We start from the raw sequence: 19654 nt of genomic DNA, 5'->3' as shown, positions 1-19654 counted from the left end.
GATGGCTCGGAGACAGCAGTCAATATCAAACCACATAAAGAAGCAGACCATGATTGCTTCTACAACTCCCCAAACTAAAGAATCAAAATCTTTCCCAAATGAAGATACAATCCTGGAATTGCCAGATGCAGAATATAAAAAACTAATTTACAGAATGCTTCAAGATATCAGGGATGAACTCAGAAATGAAATAACACAATCTACAGAAAAAGCCAAGGAACACACTGATAAAGCAGTTGAAGAACTCAAAAAGATTATTCACGAACACAGTGGAAAAATTAATAAGCTGCAAGAATCCATAGAGAGACAGCATTCAGAAATCCAAAAGATTAACAGTAAAATTACAGAATTAGACAATCCAATAGGAAGTCAGAGGAGCAGACTCGAGCAATTGGAATGCAGGGTGGGGGATAGGGAGCACAAGGGAATTGACACCAATATAGCTGAAAAAAAATCAGATAAAAGAATTAAAAAAAATGAGGAAACCCTAAGAATCAAGTGGGACCCTATCAAGAAGAATAACTTGCATGTGATTGGAGTCCCAGAACAGGGAGGGATAACAGAAAACACAGAGAGAACAGTTGAAGATCTGTTGGCAGAAAACTTCCCTGACATCATGAAAGACGAAAGGATATCTATCCAAGATGCTCATCGAACCTCATTTAAGATTGATCCAAAAAGAAAATCACCAAGACATATTATCATCAAACTTTTCAAAACCAAAGATAAAGAGAAAATTCTAAAAGCAGCCAGGGACAAAAGAAAGGTCTCCTACAAAGGAGAATCAATAAGAATAAGTTCAGACTACTCAGTAGAAACCATGCGGTCAAGAAGGCAATGGGATGACATATATAGAGCACTGAAGGAGAAAAACTGCCAGCCAAGGATCATATATCCAGCAAAACTCTCTCTCAAATATGAAGGCGAAATTAAAACATTTACAGATAAACGCAAGCTTAGAGAATTTGCAAAAACCAAACCAAAGCTACAAGAAATACGAAAGGAAATTGGTCAGAAAACCAATAATATCAGATACCAGCACAACACAAAGTCACAGAACAGAACATCCTGATATCAACTCAAATAGGGAAATCACAAAAACAAATTAAGGTTAATTTCAAAAAGAAAAAAATGCTCAAAACAGGGAATCATTGAAGTCAGTATGTAAAAGATCACAATAATCAAAAAGAGGGACTAAATACAGGAGGCAAAGAACTGACATATGGAGAGGGAAACAAGGCGATATAGGTCAATACAAGTTAGGTTTTTACTTAGAAAAATAGGGGTAAATATTAAGGTAATGACAAAGAGGTATAACAACTCCATAACTCAAAATAAAAACCAAGAAAAACGTAACGACTCAGCAAACATAAAGTCAACTACTATGAAAATGAGGAACACACAATTACAAAGAAAAACGTCTCAGCACAAAAAAGTAAGTGGAAAAATGCAATTGTCAACAACACACACAAAAAGGCATCAAAATGACAGCATGAAACACTTATATATAATTACACTGAATGTAAATGGACTAAACGCACCAATAAAGAGACAGAGAGTCTCAGACTGGATAAAGAAACACGATCCGTATATATGCTGCCTACAAGAGACACACCTTAGACCTAGAGACACAAAAACTCAAAGGATGGAAAAAAATACATCAAGCAAACAACAAGCAAAAAAGAGCAGGAGTAGCAATATTAATTTCTGACAAAATGGACTTCAACGTTAAATCCACCACAAAGGATAAAGAAGGACACTACATAATGATTAAAAGGACAATAGACCAGGAAGATATAACCATATTAAATATTTATGCACCCAATGATAGGGCTGCAAGATACATAAAACAAACCTTAACAAAACTGAAAAGTGAGATAGACACCTCCACAATTATAGTAGGAGACTTCAACACACCACTTTCGGAGAAGGACAGGACTTCCAGTAAGAAGCTCAATAGAGACACAGAAGACCTAATTGCTACAATCAACCAACTTGACCTCACAGACTTATACAGAACACTCCACCCAACATCTGCAAAGTATACTTTTTTTTCTAGCGCACATGGAACATTCTCTAGAATAGACCACATATTAGGTCATAAAACAAACCTTTGCAGAATCCAAAACATCAAAATATTACAAAGCATCTTCTCAGACCACAAGGCCATAAAAGTGGAAATCAATAACAGAAAAATTAGGGAAAAGAAATCAAATACTTGGAAACTGAACAATACCCTGCTCAAAAAAGACTGGGTTCTAGAAGACATTATGGAGGGAATAAAGAAATTCATAGAATGCAACGAGAATGAAAACACTTCCTATCAAAACCTCTGGGACACAGCAAAAGCAGTGCTCAGAGGTCAATTTATATCGATAAATGCACATACACAAAAAGAAGAAAGAGCCAAAATCAGAGAACTGTCCCTACAACTTGAACAAATAGAAAGTGAGCAACAAAAGAATCCATCAGGCACCAGAAGAAAACAAATAATAAAAATTAGAGCTGAACTAAATGAATTAGAGAACAGAAAAACATTTGAAAGAATTAACAAAGCCAAAAGCTGGTTCTTTGAAAAAATTAACAAAATTGATAAACCGTTGGCTAGACTGACTAAAGAAATACAGGAAAGGAAACAAATAACCCGAATAAGAAACGAGATGGGCCACATCACAACAGACCCAACTGAAATTAAAAGAATCATATCAGATTATTACAAAAAATTGTACTCTAACAAATTTGCAAACCTTGAAGAAATGGATGAATTCCTAGAAAAATACTACCTACCTAAACCAACACAATCAGAAGTAGAACAACTAAATAGACCCACAACAAAAAAAGAGATTGAAACGGTAATCAAAAAACTCCCAACAAAAAAAAGCCTTGGCCCGGATGGCCTTACTGCAGAGTTCTACCAAACTTTCAAAGAAGAGTTAACACCACTACTACTAAAGGTATTTCAAAGCATAGAAAATGATGGAATACTACCTAACTCATTCTATGAAGCCACCATATCCCTGTTACCAAAACCAGGTAAGGACACCACAGAAAAAGAAAATTACAGACCTATATCCCTCATGAACATAGATGCAAAAATCCTCAACAAAATTCTAGCCAATGGAATTCAACAACATATCAAAAAAATAATCCACCACGACCAAGTGGGATTTATACCAGGTATTCAAGGCTGGTTTAATATTAGAAAAACCATTAATGTAATCCACCATATAAATAAAAGACAAAAACCACATGATCTTATCAATTGATGCAGAAAAGGCATTTGACAAAGTCCAACACCCATTTACGATAAAAACTCTCAGCAAAATAGGAATTGAAGGAAAATTCCTCAACATAATAAAGGGCATCTACAGCCAACATCACTCTAAATGGAGAGAGCCTGAAAGCATTTCCCTTGAGAACGGGAACCAGACAAGGATGCCCTTTATCACCGCTCTTATTCAACATTGTGTTAGAGGTCGTAGCCACAGCAGTTAGGCTAGACAAAGAAATAAAGAGCATCTGGATTGGCAAGGAGGAAGTAAAATTATCTCTATTTGCAGATGACATGATCTTATACACAGAAAACCCTAAGGAATCCTCCAGAAAACTATTGAAACTAATAGAAGAGTTTGGCAGAGTCTCAGGTTATAAGATAAACATACAAAAATCACTTGGATTCCTCTACTCAACAAAAAGAACATCGAAGAGGAAATCACCAAATCAATACCATTCATAGTAGCCCCCAAGAAGATAAAATACTTAGGAATAAATCTTACCAAAGATGTAAAAGATCTATACAAGGAAAACTACAAAGTACTAATGCAAGAAACTAAAAAGGACCTACTTAAGTGGAAAAACATATCTTGCTCATGGATAGAAAGACTTAACATAGTAAAAATGTCTATTCTACCAAAAGCCATCTATACATACAATGCACTTCTGATCCAAATTCCAATGACATTTTTTAATGTGACGGAAAAACAAATCACCAACTTCTTATGGAAGGGAAAGAAGCCCCAGATAAGTAAAGCATTGCTGAAAAAGAAGAAGAAAGTGGGAGGCCTCACTCTACCTGATTTCAGAACATATTATACAGCCACAGTAGTCAAAACAGCCTGGTACTGGTACAACAACAGGCACATAGACCAATGGAACAGAATTGAGAACCCAGATATAAATCCATCCACATATGAGCAGCTGATATTTGACAAAGGCCCAGTGTCAGTTAATTGGGGAAAAGATAGCCTTCTTAACAAACAGTGCTGGCATAACTGGATATCCATTTGCAAAAAAATGAAACAAGACCCATACCTCACACTATGCACAAAAACTAACTCCAAGTGGATCAAAGACCTAAACATAAAGACTAAAACGATAAAGATCATGGAAGAAAAAATAGGGACAACCTTAGGAGCCCTAATACAAGGCAGAAACAGAATACAAAACATTACCAAAAATGACGAAGAGAAACCAGATAACTGGGAGCTCCTAAAAATCAAACACCTATGCTCATCTAAAGACTTCACCAAATGAGTAACAAAACCACCTACAGACTGGGAAAGAATTTTCAGCTATGACATCTCCGACCAGCGCCTGATCTCTAAAATCTATATGATTCTGTTAAAACTCAACCACAAAAAGACAAACAACCCAATCAAAAAGTGGGCAAAGGATATGAAAACACACTGCACTAAAGAAGATATTGAGGCAGCTAACAGACACATGAGAAAATGTTCTCGATCATTAGCCATTAGAGAAATGCAAATTAAAACTATGATGAGATTCCATCTCACTCCAACATGGCTGGCATTAATCCAAAAAACACAAAATAATAAATGTTGGAGAGGCTGCGGAGAGATTGGAACTCTTATACACCGCTGGTGGGACTGCAAAATGGTACAACCACTTTGGAAATCTATCCGGCGTTTTCTTAAAAAGTTAGAAATAGAACTACCACACAACCCAGAAATCCCACTCCTCAGGATATACCCTAGAGAAATAAGAGCCTTTACACGAACAGATACATGCACACCCATGTTTATTGCAGCTCTGTTTACAATAGCAAAAAGCTGGAAGCAACCAAGGTGTCCATCAACGGATGAATGGTTAAAGAAATTGTGGTATATTCACACAATGGAATACTACGCATCGGTAAAGAACAGTGATGAATCTGTGAAACATTTCATAACATGGAGGAACCTGGAAGGCATTATGCTGAGTGAAATTAGTCAGAGGCAAAAGGACAAATATTGTATGAGACCACTATTATAAGATCTTGAGAAATAGTATAAACTGAAAAGAACACATACTTTTGTGGTTAATGGGGGGGAGGGTGGGAGAGGGTTATTTACTGATTAGTTAGTAGATAAGAACTACTTTAGGTGAAGTGAAGGACAATATTCAGTGCATGGAAGGTCAGCTCAACTGGACTGGACCAAAAGCAAGTAAGTTTCCAGGATAAACTGAATGCTTCAGAGGTCAGCGGAGCAAGGGCAGGGGTTTAGGGACTATGGCTTAAGGGGACTTTGTAGTCAATTGGCAAAATAATTCTATTATGAAAACATTCTGCATCCCACTTTGAAATGTGGCGTCTGGGGTCTTAAATGCTAACAAGCAGCCATCTAAGGTACATGAATTGGTCTCAACCCACCTGGATCAAAGGAGAATGAAGAATACCAAGGTCACACGATAACTATGAGCCCAAGAGACAGAAAGGGCCACATGAACCAGAGACTTACATCATCCTGAGACCAGAAGAATTAGATGGTGCCCAGCCACAACCGATGACTGCCCTGACAGGGAGCACAACAGAGAACCCCTGAGGGAGCAGGAGAACAGTAGGATGCGGACCCCAAATTCTCATAAAAAAGACCAGACTTAATGGTCTGACTGAGACTAGAGGAATCCCGGCAGTCATGGCCCCCAAACCTTCTGTTGGCCCAGGACAGGAACCATTCCCAAAGACAACTCATCAGACATGGAAGGGACTGGACAATGGGTTGGAGAGAGATGCTGATGAAGAGTGAGCTACTTGTATCAGGTGGACACTTGAGACTGTGTTGGCATCTCCTGTCTGGAGGGGAGATAGGAGGGTAGAGAGGGTTAGAAATTGGAAAAATCGTCATGAAAGGAGAGACTGGAAGGAGGCAGTGGGCTGACTCATTAGGGGGAGAGTAAGTGGGAGTATGGAGTAAGGTGTATATAAGCTTATATGTGACAGACTGACTTGATTTGTAAACTTTCACTTAAAGCACAATAAAAATTATTAAAAAAAAAAAATCCATTACTGGTGAGTCAATTCCAACTCATGGTGACCTACAGTACAGAGTAGAACTGCCCCACAGGATTTCCAAGCAGCTGCGGATTTGAACTGCCAACCTTTTGGTTAACAGCCAAGCTCTTAACCACTGCACCACCAGGGCTCCATATAATATAATTGTTATGAATTGAATTGTGTCCCCCCAAAATATGTGTTGTAAATCCTAGCCTCTATGCCTGTGGTCATAATCCCATCAGAGAATGTGTTGTCTTTGATATGCTAATGAGGCAAGATTAGTGTACATATGTCTTGAGTCAATCTCTTCTGAGATATAAAAGAGATTAAAACAATAAGTGAGGAAGCAGAGATGGGAGAAGAGAGATGCCAAGCCACATCAAGACTTCCCAGAAGCAGAAGCTCAGAAGAAACAAGGACCTTCCTCCAGAGCCAACAGAGAGAGAAAGCCATCCCCTAAGTCAGCACCCTGAATTCAGACTTCTAGCTCCCTAAACTGTGAGAAAATAAATTTCTGTTTGTTAAAGCCACATACCTGTGGTACTTCTGTTACAGCAGCACTAGATAATTAAGACTAATTATAATATAATACAGGTATAGAGAGATAAATATAGAAAAAAATATAGATGTGTGTGAGTACATGTGGGGTAGTTATACATACATATAGTTCCTAGCTCTTCCTGCTGAGGAGATCTAGAATGAATGAGAACCTAGTTACGATAAGCGTACAACTTCCATATCTTAGTTTCTAAACACCATTCTCCAATAAAAATAACCAAGGCTTCTCAGAAAAGTGCTCAAAAAAGGGTGGGGACATGTCAAAAGGGCAAAAGAGCCAACCTGAAGAAATCCTAATGGCCTAAAGTGGAACAATTTGAGCAATGAAATAAACTAGAATAATATCATTATAAACCTAGAATAAAATATTCATGCATCCATACTAATATAAATATTAAATAAACACATAAATGAAGTAAAAGGAACAGCTCTTCATTATACAAGAATTTCGATTTTAAATGTAGAAGAAAAGACAAGATCCACCAATGGACACTAAAATCACTGGACAAAAGTTTGAGGAAAAACAGAATATTTGTATAGCCTCAAGGTATCTCTCCCAAAATATTTATAAATCACAAGAGGAAAACAGTAACTTTACTAAGGAGAAATCCGGCAGACATCACTTTAGCCAGGTGTGCAAGATTAACATCATCTTGAAGTAATACTACATATTGATATCATAAATCCCGATTGATGCATTGAGAAGAGCGTACTACTTCATTGGTATTCTTGCCAAAAATTGCACAACTTCATTCTCATCATGAGAAAACATTAGAGAAACCAAAATTGAGGAACTATCTACAAGGCAAATGATCAGTACTCTTTACGTGTCAAAGTCGCAAAAAGCAAGGAAATCTGAGGAACTATCACAGATTAGAGATTAAGGAAACACAACAGCCAAACGCAATGTTGTATCCTGGACTGGATTATGAAGCAGGACATTGGTTTAAAAAAGCTGATGAAATTAGAATAAGGTCTGTAGTTTAGTTAACAGTATTGTGCCAATGTTAATTCCCTGGTTTGGATCACTGTACTACGGTTATGTAAGATGTTACCCTATCTAAAATTGAACCCCCATCTCTATATGCCAATTAATAGAATATTTTTGCAACTTTCTGTACATCCAAAATTATTTCAGAATAAAGAGTAAAAACAAAACAAAACACTTAGGTAGTAAGGTTGGGGTGAGGGTGGGAAGGATGAGTTGTTCAGGAGTTAACATTCACCCATCCTAAATTTACAATGTCTGAAATAGAACTTTAGATCTTGATTCTTCATCTACCCCAAATCTGTTCCCTACCTAAGTAAATGGAACCACCAATCCTCCAGTTGCTTAAACATCTTGGATTCATTCTTTCAGTTATCCCTTTCTTCTGAACAGGATGACCTTCAAAATATACCCCAAATCTAACCACTTCTGACTACTTCCACTATAATCATTCTAATCCAAGCCACTATAATCTCTATGCTGAAATATTGCATTTAGCCTCCTAATGGGGCTTGCTGCTCCTTCTCTAGCCTCTTCTACATTTATGTTTCATACAGGTACCATTTTATATTTAAAAACTAAATCTGAACATTTCATTCTCCTACTCAAAACTCTCCAATGACTTCTCATCTCACTTCGAATAAAATCTTCATTGCATAGTTTATTAACACCCTACATGATCTGGATCCTGGCTACCTCTCCCACCTTACCTCTCACCATTCTTTCCCTTGGTCTTTCTAACTGAGCTACACTGACTGGACTCTGATATTCCCTGAACACTCCAAACAAACTCCTGCCTTGGGGCTTTTGAACTTCCTTTTTACCTCCACCTTAAAGCTATTCCCCCATGAATGCTTGGCTTGTTCACTCACTCATTTCAGGTATTCTGCTCAAATGTTACCTCATTAGAGAAGACTTCCCTGATCACACTATCTAAAATTGAACACTATCTAAAATTGAACCCTCATTTCTATATCCCAATTAGTTTTTCTGCATAACACTTATATTACATACTATATTTTTGTTTAGCATGCCTAACAAAAACCTCCCACTAAAATATAAAATCCAAGAGGGAAGAGACAACTTCTCCCTTACGCAGGGCTAAGAATGCAGTTTCTGGAAAAGCGCCTGATACGCCAATATTTGTTGAATGAATATTTGATAATGAAGCACCACTTACCAAGCATATGACACAGCATCTTATGTACCGTTCTAAGATCAGGCATATTCTGACAGCCTCTACTTACTCCAGTAAACTTCACTGAGGGATAAGACATTTTTGTTAAACGTTTGTGCTAATTTTTGTTGTGAGTGTTTGACTCCTGCAATCCTCTAAATGTTCAGATCCCAAAAGCATTATTTTACTATTTAACATTCATGGCTTATATTTTAAGTCAAATTACATAGTATTTCTTATTTGTATGTATACACATTTATATTTTATTTGGGAATTCATTACAAGATGCACATACACTGATTCTATAAAAGGAGGCAATAATTTTCCTATTTTAAGTTATTATAGCAATTTATATCTTTCTTAGAAACATACCTCTCAATAATCAACTACTCGGGAAAGCAGAACTTATTCTGTAATGGTCTGCTTCATGACATGTTTTCCAGAAAACAAAAATAACATTGTAATGACAATTTAGGTTTTTTGTAGAGTTCAATCCTAGGTACCTCTACTTTAGAAGACTAAAATAAAATTATCAATAGTTCTGGAAGGTGTGATGGTTTTGTGTTGGGGAGAGATGGATTTACATAATTTGATTTGTTTTAAAATATTTAAATAAATTAGCAATTAATATCTATATGTTAGTCATAAATCTTCTTTCAACAAGTTAAAGATTAATTCCACCCACCTGGTTATCGTTACTTAAGAAGTCTTCAAGGAACTCTTTAGCATATTTTGCCTTGGAGGTTTGTTGAGGATTATCATCAGAGTAAACAGGAACAGGTGATTTGCTAAAGAGGATTCAAAGGATACAAAATAGCCAGTAAGTTCCCAAATTATTTTTTTTAAAAGGCAGTATATAATTTAATAGTTATCATTTAAATAAAAATGGTCACCAAAAATAACCATCATGGATATGATGCATATTGATGTTGCTTGGTTAACTCCCTCCTGTTCTCCCTAAACTGACACCAGAATCCAACCCCTCCCTAAATCCTTGCTTCTTACCTGTCCCAAGACTGGTGTAGAGGAAAAAGATTAGTTTGGGAAGGTGAAGGAAAAAAAGAGTTTCAAGTGACAATATTCACCCCACTCCCACCCACACCTAACACTGGTGTCCCTGAATTGCCCCTAAACCCCTCTCCTCTCCTAAGCATCCACTATACTTTCTACCCACGTGCCACAATTCCAAATTAAACACTCAAAATGAGCTAAATTTGAGTTCTCTACTAAACCAAATCTTATTTCAATCGCTTGTGTACCAAGTTATGTATTAGCTTCTATATATGCTTCTCTTTGTCTAAATAGTCTAACAAACTATAACTAGCACTCGCTGACCATTCATAACATGCCTGACACCAGGTTAAGCACTTTGCAAATACTTTTTCCCCATTTAGTCCTCAAAACAGCCCTGTGAAGTGACTGTTACCCTCCTTTTTATAAATGAGGCCCAGAGCAATTGATAGCCAACATTAGAGCCAGAATTCAACTCAAGGCTGCCTGACTCTAAAGTCCCAGCTCGTAAACACAATTACTATTTCGCAAAGTGAGCTGATGTATTTATCTAAAATACATATTTTTATCCCCAGAGGGATCAGAATAAGAAAGTGGAAGCAGACAGAATCTAATTTTTAACCATTTTCTCCAACAACCTGTGCTAAAGGGCAAGTTTCCTTTTCTATTAATCTAGTGCAGACTGATACTTTTACAAAATACAATAAAATGTCATGGTAATGCCATAAAAGTTCTAACACTTACTCTCACTTCCTAGTTATCTCAGTACAGACTAGTAACAAGATAATTCAAGGTCAACACCTGACCAAAGATTATATGCTACATACCATGGCAGGGTACTTATTCTATGGTTGACATTTTTATAACAAAAAGTTTAAGGTATTCAATTTAACCTTCTGCTTTCACATTGTTGTTAGCTGCCGTCAAGTTGGCCCCTGACTCGTGGGAACCCCAGACACAACGGGATCAGACCACTGTCATCCATAGGCTGATTTTTTGAAGATCTCCAGGCTTTTCTTCCTAATCTTAGTCTGGAAGCTCCACTGAAACCTACTCAGAAGCATAGGAACACACAAGCCTCCACTGATAGATGGGTGATGGCTGCATATGAGGTGCCTTGGTCAGGAATCGAACCCAACTCTCCCGCACGGAAGACCAGAATTTTACCACTGAACCATCGCTGCCCTCCTCTGCCTTCGTAACCTTAGATAAATCATAATGGCCCAAAACCTAAGTACTTTGTATAAATTTTTAGTCAACGTATTAACATATTAACAGCTATACCTAACAACAGCATACCTCTTAAAAGAGGATTAGCTCATTTTCTACTTAGCCAACACTTTAGACCAGACCTGAAATCTTGCTGTTGTTAGGTGCCGAGGAGTCAATTCTGACACATAGCAACCCTATGTACAACAGAATGAAACACTGCCTGGTCCTGCGCCATCCTCACAATTATTGTTATGCTTGAGCCCATTCTCATAATTGTTGTTATACTTGAGCCTACTGTTGCAGCCACTGGGTCAATCCATCTTGTTGAGGGTCTTATTTTTCACTGGTCTAGATGAAACCTTGAAAACCCTGGTAGCAGAGTGGTTAAGTGCTACCACTGCTAACCAAAAGGTTGGTAGTTCAAATCCACCAGACGCTCCTTAGAAACTCTGTTAGGCAGTTCTACCCTGTCCTATAGGGTTGCTATGAGTCAGAATCGACTTGACGGCAACAGGTTTGGGTTTTTTTTTTAGACCAATCCTGAAAGCTTATGACTACCAAAATATATCCAATCTATTTCCCACCCCTCACATCAACCATATCAACTCTCATCAACTTTTTCTGGAATATTTCTTTCATTTGTCTCACCAATCCTAGCTCAAAAACTTCAAATAACTCTTCAATATTTGCCAAATACAAATTTTTGATCTGTCACCTAAAACTCTTAGTCTGTCCACAGTGAATCACTCCAACCAAATATGTCCTATAATTTCCTAATTTGGTGCCTTTGTTACCAACAACCCAACTTCAGAATCACCTTCTCTTCCCTCCTACCCAATTCCAAACTAACCTTCAAGGTCCAATTCACAACTCCACTTCAATAACAAATGATAAAGCATACGTAGAAAAAACAGCACAATATTTGATACATAATGTTCAATTAAAGATTAGTAAAGTATGAGCCTTCATCCGCCTGACAGGCCGACCCAGCACACTCTACACTTGTTTATGTCACTCATTTGGCACCCACCATGCAATAGGGTCACAATGAGTCAGTAATCAACTCAACAGCAACAGGGGTTTCTGGATTTTTTTATACAGAATTCTAAGGAATCCTGGTGGTGCCGTGGTTAAGTGCTCGGCTGCTAACTGAAAGGTTGGCAGTTGAACCCACCAGCCACTCCACAAAGATTACAGCCTTGGAAACCCTATGGGGCAGTTCTACTCTGTCCTACAAGGTCTTTGTGAGTCAGAATCAACTTGAGGGCAGTGTTTCCATAGAATTCTACTTTGTATCTTAGTTCTCATTTTGTATTACAAGACTCCTTTTAGCCTTGGATGTGCCTTATAGGTTTTAAATCCTCAAAACAACCCATTTTCTTCAACATGTAGGCATTCAAAAAATCTTCTGGTTGTTCAAAGTAGTATAAAACATATAACGCAAGTAATCTTGAGAGAAAAAATTTTTTATTTTAAATATAAAGCTAATTTGTTTAAACTAACAGGTGTACATAATCAAATGCATTGATCAAGTTTTTGGTAGTGAGATACTGATTTTAAAAATGTGGCAATATATAAAAAGGTGCTAATTAGAAGGCACAAGCATTAAATCCAAAGACATTAGAGAAGACATTAATAAGAAACAAATATATCAGGGGCTTTAAAGCTTTAGTAGGCCCCTGGATGGCATAAACAATTTGTGCTTGACCACTCACCTAAAGGTTGGTGATTTGAAACCTAGCAATGCTGCAGTAGAAACACATGGCTAACTGCTTCCCTAAAGATTACAGCCAAGAAAACCCTACGTAGCAATGCTACTCTCTAACATACGGAGTTGCCATCAGTCGGAATCAACTCAATGACAATGGGTTTGGTTTGGTTTTGGTTCAAGTTTTAAGGGAAAACTATAAGGAAACTGAAGACAGTCCTCAACTAAGCCAATAAGGCTTCAACTATAGGCTATGCTCCAAAAATATATTTGTTTGACATAGAAGTACTTTCTTCTTTTCAGTTAAACATTGTTAGTTACCCAATGATCCAGAAACACTTAAGGGTGTCTATTGGAATGTCAGTTACATGTTTCCTTACTTCTCCCCCAAGAACCAGCATTAATATAGAGAACAGGTTATAGTGGGAAAAGGATCAATTTTGAGATTTAAATTCCTGAGTGCAAATCCCAAAACCACTAGCTATATGACCTTATGTAACTTATTTGAACATCCATTTCTACATCTGTAGTACCACTTATCTCACAGAAGTATTGCATAAATTAACTGAATTACTTCTATATATATCCGGTACATTTACTAACCCACTGCCATCAAATCAATTCTGAATTATAGTTACCCTATGGTGCAGAGCAGAACTACCCCATAAGGTTTCCAAGCAGCGGCTGGTAGATCCAAACTGCAACCTTTTAGTTAACAGCCAGGCTCTTAATCGCAGGTTTTCAAGGGGTGGGAAAGGGCATCCCAAGCAAATATATGAAGAATGTTCCCAAAATCAAGTTCTATTAGTCACAGAGAATAAATTCTTTCTATTTCTCTCTTATTTATATATCAACATAAGGTATGTTGGTAACTCAGTACTGAGATACCTAAGACTCTTTTACAATAGAAATATCATAATGCTAATTTAATAAGCAGCACTTCATTACTGGCTTATTTGATTTGTAGTTTCTGGTAAGTTTTTTCTTGTTCACAGGTAGTCTTTCCCCCTATTCTTTACCAACATAGTTTATACATCCATACACTGTCATCAAAAAACATTTTTTTTATTGTTTAAGATAGGTGCTGGGTACACGGAGTTCATTATACCCTTCTTCTATTTGTGTTTGTTTGAAATTCTCCATAATAAGGAGTGAAATAAGGCACTTATACAGTTGTGATTGTATTCTACCTTTTACTACAGTACCTTGAGTACTTCCCTGTTCAATTTTATATTTTTGATGACCAAACCCGAAACCCTAACCCACTGCTGTCGAGTGGAGTCCAACTCACAGTGACCCTATAGGACACAGTAGAACTGCCCCATAGAGTTTCCAAGGAGTGCCTGGTGAATTCAACCTGCTGATGACAGGTTGATAATAATTTGTCAACGTCAGATTGAGGTCTACTCCTTTTTCTCAGCAGTCTAAAATACCAATCATAATGTTAATTCAATCTTTCAAAAATCAACTATTGAATGCAAGCTACTGGCCAAACCATTACAAATATTATATAGCTCAGACGTTGTATATCTAATTACAAAATACATTAAATGCATTGAAAAATTTTAATCCTTAAACATCTCTGAAGTTACTTGCTCATCAATTTTGTTTCCAACTAAAAGTATTACATAGCACTGCAGCCATGGCACTTTACAAGTACACAAACTGATAAGAAATTAGGAAATGAGAAAAATATGACAAGTTTAAGAAATAAGTGAGCTCCTGATTAAAAGGTGAAAAATGCAGAAGAGAATTTAAAAATCTCATGGAATCCAGAATCTCTGGAGCCATTGAGGCTGGATGAACCTCTGAAACTACTGCCCTGAGATAATCTTTAAACCTTAAACCAAAAATATCCCCTGAAGTCTCCTGAAAACCAATCAATCATCTGGCTTAACTAGTAAAGAATGTCTGCCTTGAGCATTATGTTCTTTTAAGAACCATTTCTACGGAATTAAATTGACAACAGCAACTTGAAAGATTAGAAGGAAACTTAGGGGGAAGTGAGTTTATGTTAATGGGGGAGGAACAACTCAGAAAAGCAGCGTGAGAATGACTGCACAACTCGAAGAATGTAATCAATGTCACCAAAGGGTACATATAGAAATTTTGGGACTGGTGTAAGTTTTGCTGTGTACATTCTCGTCACTAACTAGAAAATAAAATTAGAAAAAAAAAAAAAAAAGAATTAAGTGAGCTAGTTATTAACCTGGGTTTTTTGTTTGTTTGTTTTTAAAGATATTATTGAAACAATTTAAGGAATGAAGCTAAAAGGAGAAAAAATATTCTGGATAATCATGACCACGACTACAATTTACAAATGAGTTCACAATAAGTCAGAAACCATCCTAAGTGCTTTATATTCATTTTCTAATCAAACAAATTCTCAAAACAAACCCAAACCCCAAAACTGACGGCTGTCCAGTTGACTTTGACTCATAGTGACCCTATAGGACAGAACAGAACTGCCCCATAGGGTTTCCAAGGCTGTAAATCTTTACAGAAGCAGATTGGCACATCTTTCTCCACCGAGTGATAGTGGGTTTGAACCCCAATCTTTCAGATGGCAGCTGAGCACTTTAACCACTGCAGAACCAGGTCTCCTAAATGAACCCAAAGTAGGTATTATTTCTCCATTTTGTAGTTGGGGAAATGAAGGTTTAGAGAAGTTAAGTAACTTGCAAAAGTCTCACAGCAATAGAAAGGCAAGCCCAGGATTCCAAACTGAAATTATAGTAAGTAACCACATTCAAAAAAATAAGATATTAAACTGAGCAGTAACCAAACACCCAGAAACCCAGTGCTGTCCAGTTGATTCCAACTCATAGCGACCCTACAGACAAGGGTTCAGGAATTAACAGACTCTCAGTGTGCAACAGAAAGGAAGTTTAGGCAAGTAAAGCAACAGATAAATTACCAGAGCCTATGTGGCACAGTGGTTAAGAGCTTGGCTGCTAACCCAAAAAAAAAAAGGTCAGCAGTTTGAATCCGCTAGCTGCTCCTTAGAAACCACATGGGGCAGTTCTACTCTGTCCTATAGGGTCGCTATGAGTCAGAATTGACTCGATGACTACAGGTTTTGGGATTTTTTTAAGGCAAGACATGGGGTTACCAAGAATGCCTTTCTGATAAGTTCAGATACACTATGACTAAGAAAAAAAGTTTTCCTGCCTAAGCTGCCTAAGCTCCCAACTCCAACTCTCCTCTCACAAGTATTCACAAGTATCTAAACAAACATTTTTTAAATTATTCTGAGAAACTATGTCACAAAAAGGTTAAGCACACAAATAAAAACAATCTTAGGAATTACAAAAATTTATACAATAGATAAGAAGAAACACAATCATTTAAGGTAAAAAATGACTAAAAGACAGTGAAATATAAATGAAAAGAGATGCATGATTCCCATACATGGAGAGAATATACGGGAGGGGGGGAACCTTAAAGTAAAAACAAAGTAACAAGAATTTCATAACACTCTCCGTTTGCAAAATAAATGTTTTAGGTTCTAATTCCTCATATTAAGATATATGTGAACATTTTATAATGAAACAAAAGGAACATGTAACAAAGAAGTTATATACCTAGGTTATGAAACATTACACCACCTGGTATGAAAAATGAAATTTAAAATGAGCAACACTGAAAGCTATGTTCTATAGAGTTACCATTTGTTTAAATCATTAAGTTACATAAAAAATAAAATAAATCAGAGGTTCTTGTGATACTTTTTCTTTTAGAAAACTAAACAGTTTTGTCATTGTTGCTTACTTACAAAGTAACAGGAATATTTTCCCATGATCTTTCTGCTTCAAGTTTATCTAATGAGCAAGGACTGCCATCATTTTTCATAGAGGTCGGTAATTCTTCCGTAGAATGCTCTAGATTTCTCTTGGCTTTCAGGATAAGCAATTCAATTTTGTCATCTAATTTAAAAAGATTGTATTAATTCTTTAAGAAAAAAATGCAAAGCACCATAAAAGGTCACAAAGGAAAGAAGAATTCCGATAATTTGGAATGCACACGTCTGTAACAACAATACTAAAATATGACATTCAAACAAATAAAAAAGGAGAGAAAAGACACTTTCTAGTTACAAAGTGCTACATAAACAGACACCACGAAGATATAACAACTGATCATTACATCAAGAGTAGGACATAAGAGCTCCTAGATGTTAGGTCAAATTTACAGCATTTGGTTCTTTAAAAAAAAAAAAGTATTACCACTGAATGGTTTTTTGGATTGTCCTGGGAGAAGTGGATTCTCATATTGACATTGGCTACACTCAAAATCACATTTGTACTCATTAACTAATCCTTTATCATCATGCAGGGAATTTGAAAAGTTTGAGGGTGCAAAAGAATATTCGAAACAATCTAACTTGTTCATAAGCCGAGAAGTTCTTTGTGCCTGATAACTATGTTTAGGGGAACTCTGATCTTCTTTAAGCATTTTATAAGTCCTTTGACTATCTGTATCAGGTAGCAAGTCTTGATTGTGGAGCCAGACTGGGTATTTGAAATCAGGTATACTAGTTATCCCTGAAACATTAAGGTCAGATTTCTGGCTAGTAAGCCATCTTGGATAATTCTTTTCAAGATTGTGTTCTGAACTGTCCTTAGAAGAAGACTTCTTAGAAAAAGGTAAAGATGGTTCAGAAATGCACTTATTACTCTTATTCACAATTTTTGGGTTTTTTAGTCGAACACGTTGCTTTCCATTTATATTTGCGTATACAAGAGGAGTAACCAAGTTATCCCTGCGCACGGAAAAGAAGGGTTCTTGAAAATTTGGATTCTTTTCAATGTCCAATGAACCTAGCATTCCAAAGCATTTCTTGTTTCTTCTGTTAGTTCGGTGACCTGGTCCAACATAAGTGGAGGAAGGTAATGATCCATCTGCTGGAAGTTTTAAGAGATCATCAGTAGTTAGGCTAATGGAGTCTATGTCATTAAGAGTCTGTTTTCTATAGGGTAAGGACAAGGAGTTTGAGCTCTTCTTGAGACCAAGATTTCCAAAAGCTGAAAAACAAAGCACAGTTTTGTTTATCTTCCTATAGCACATATAAACACCTTATAATAATATTCAACAGTGAGAAATTAAGAATTTGAGTATCATTTTTTGCCACTTTCCCCTTATCCTCACTAATAAGATTTGATTAAAAGTAAAAAGGTTGAAGTTGGTAAAATAGGATATGCTCTCTTTCTCTTGGTCTGATTGACTTCTACCCTTTTTCTCCAACCTCCTGAATTTTCCTGTGTTCTCTTACTCTTTCTCCAGCTTTTTTCATCTAGACATATCTGATGTACTAATACAATAGTTAATATTAGTCACTCAATATTGGCTGCAACATAGAAATAAATATGGTATTAAATGTATTGGGAATATAGTGCCCGCATCCCTCTAAGAGTTGAATGCAAACTTTTTTCACTTTAGGCCTACTCGGTAAGTACTCAGTAAAGTGTTAATTTGCTCAACAATTGTATTTTCCAAACTTGTCACCATGGAAACCTTATAAAGGAAAAGGTCTTAACATTTTGTAAATATTAGTGTTCCATAGAACATTATTAGAAAGACCAGTACAGTCCTATCCCATCAACAGATCAAGTACAGACTAAGGAAGACTGAGACTTATTCAAAGTCATTAAGCTAATGAAAGTGAGAACCACCAAGTCAATGCTTTCGATTATGCTACAGTGAAATGGTGTAAGGGTTTGGATCAGCCACCTGCTATTATCAGTTATATTCATCAGCTTCTCCTCAAAGGTCGAAGAGGATCTTAGCTAAAAATTCCTGGGAACCAGAGAATCACAGAATCATTCCACAAAAATATCCAGATTTCCAGTATAATAAGAGTCGTTTTTACCCCCCCCCCCCAAAAAAAGTCTAGTTTTCCAAGGCTACAGCACATATCTCAAAAGCTTCAAATTATTGGACATACTGTTGAATACATAAAGAATAATAAAAGCATACCATTGTTTCTATAAATATACGTGGAGAATTTTGACATACTAGTAGAACTCTTGTCAATGTTAATCTTTCCAGTGCTGGCACCAGGATATATTCGGCTTAGATCATAATCATCAATATAGGCCTGTAAAGCTTGAGAAGCAGAGCTGTATAATTTATCCTTATACTGAAAAGAACCATCAGAATTAGATGAATTAGTACCACTCAGGCTGCAGCTTGCTAGAAGAGAAGATACTGAAGATTCACGAGAACAAGTTCTGTGTTTTGTTTTTGATTTTGCCATGGCTTCCTCAAAATGGGTTATTTCTATTCATTTCTCTTACAAACAACTGTAATACAAAAGCAAAACATTAACGTTCCAGTTAAAAGGAGTAATGGATCATATGCAGAGAAATTAATAACCTTTTGTAATTTCCTTTAAAGAATAAAATCTATTATCTAGAAATACTCCTTTTTGGTATCGTAAATTATAGATTTTCTATTATTTTAATTACTGTAAATTCCTTCACCAGTGATTTAACAAACATTTATTGAGACTATGTACCAACAAGTATTTTTACAAAAATTATCTGAGAATATATATAGAAAGTACCAAGGAAAGGGTACTCACAGTTTTTAAAGTCCAAAAAACTACAGGTGAAGTCTTTTTCTTATATATTCTATGACATCACAAAACTTAACATTCCCCTGTACAGGACATTTTTCAATTCATAAGCCTTCTACAATGCACTGCATGTGATAGATGCTCAATAA

The 19654-nt window shown here is 36.5% G+C and overlaps 1 protein-coding gene across 4 annotated transcripts in view; it reads right to left on the bottom strand.

Moving 5' to 3' along the window:
* C11H18orf54 (chromosome 11 C18orf54 homolog) overlaps positions 1–19654 on the bottom strand; it is a 51072-nt gene that overhangs the window by 25194 nt on the left and 6224 nt on the right. For all 4 annotated transcript variants that reach the window (XM_049900579.1, XM_049900581.1, XM_049900580.1 and 1 more), the window contains exons 2-5: positions 18905–19230; positions 17155–17952; positions 16704–16854; positions 9683–9785 (exon numbers count right to left, since the gene is read on the bottom strand). In XM_049900579.1, coding sequence (XP_049756536.1) covers positions 9683–9785; positions 16704–16854; positions 17155–17952; positions 18905–19184 — 1332 coding nt within the window. In that variant the 5' untranslated portion in view covers positions 19185–19230. The remainder of the gene's footprint in view (positions 1–9682; positions 9786–16703; positions 16855–17154; positions 17953–18904; positions 19231–19654) is intronic.

The sequence above is a fragment of the Elephas maximus genome, chromosome 11, assembly GCF_024166365.1.
Source record: "Elephas maximus indicus isolate mEleMax1 chromosome 11, mEleMax1 primary haplotype, whole genome shotgun sequence".
NCBI classification, from domain to species: domain Eukaryota; kingdom Metazoa; phylum Chordata; class Mammalia; order Proboscidea; family Elephantidae; genus Elephas; species Elephas maximus.
The sequence above is the reverse complement of the archived record's forward strand: the minus strand, read 5'-3'. Positions and strand labels throughout refer to the sequence as shown.